Source organism: Galeopterus variegatus, unplaced genomic scaffold (assembly GCF_000696425.1).
Source record: "Galeopterus variegatus unplaced genomic scaffold, G_variegatus-3.0.2 Scaffold6976, whole genome shotgun sequence".
Lineage (NCBI taxonomy): Eukaryota > Metazoa > Chordata > Mammalia > Dermoptera > Cynocephalidae > Galeopterus > Galeopterus variegatus.
The window spans coordinates 85,622-86,112 of record NW_007733087.1 but is presented as its reverse complement, the minus strand read 5'-3'; the positions used below and the strand labels follow the sequence as shown (position 1 = coordinate 86,112).

The window sequence follows — 491 nt, the reverse complement described above, 5'->3', positions numbered from 1 at the left end:
GAGAACAATGCGAGGGGCCCCGACGTGCTGCGTTTGTCACCTTCCCTGTGGCAAACATGGAAATGGCAGTTCCATACACTTAGGAGTGGGGGGTCTGAGCCCCGTCCCACTGTTTTTATGTCACTGATTGGCAGACGACTCCACGGAGACCCGCAGTTGGAGCGCACCGTGGCCCCTCCACGCAGGCGCAGCTCCTCGAGCGCGGCCGCCGCAGCGGACACTGGGAGCCGGTTGCAGGTCAACGCGGAAAGTCGGAGCCCCGCCCCTGAGGGCGTGCGCGTGCGCGGGGCTCGCAGGGGTTGCTGGGCAACGGCGTCCGCGCTGGGGCGGCCGCGCCGGGGCGGAGCCGGGGCGGGGTTGGGAAGCTGCGGCGCGGCCCGAGGCTGTCGCGATGGAGCAGTACTGCGTCCTGGGCCGCCTCGGGGAGGGCGCCCACGGCGTCGTCTTCAAGGCCAAGCACGTGGAGGTGACGCGATACTTGTTAGGGTCAG

General features: G+C 69.0%; 1 protein-coding gene across 2 annotated transcripts in view; it reads left to right on the top strand.

Moving 5' to 3' along the window:
• The first annotated feature begins 340 nt into the window (after positions 1-340).
• The window catches only part of CDK20 (cyclin-dependent kinase 20), a 6,659-nt gene continuing 6,508 nt past the window's right edge, over positions 341-491 (top strand). For both annotated transcript variants that reach the window (XM_008591508.1, XM_008591507.1), the window contains exon 1: positions 341-466. In XM_008591508.1, the coding sequence (XP_008589730.1) occupies positions 392-466 (75 nt within the window). In that variant the 5' untranslated portion in view covers positions 341-391. The remainder of the gene's footprint in view (positions 467-491) is intronic.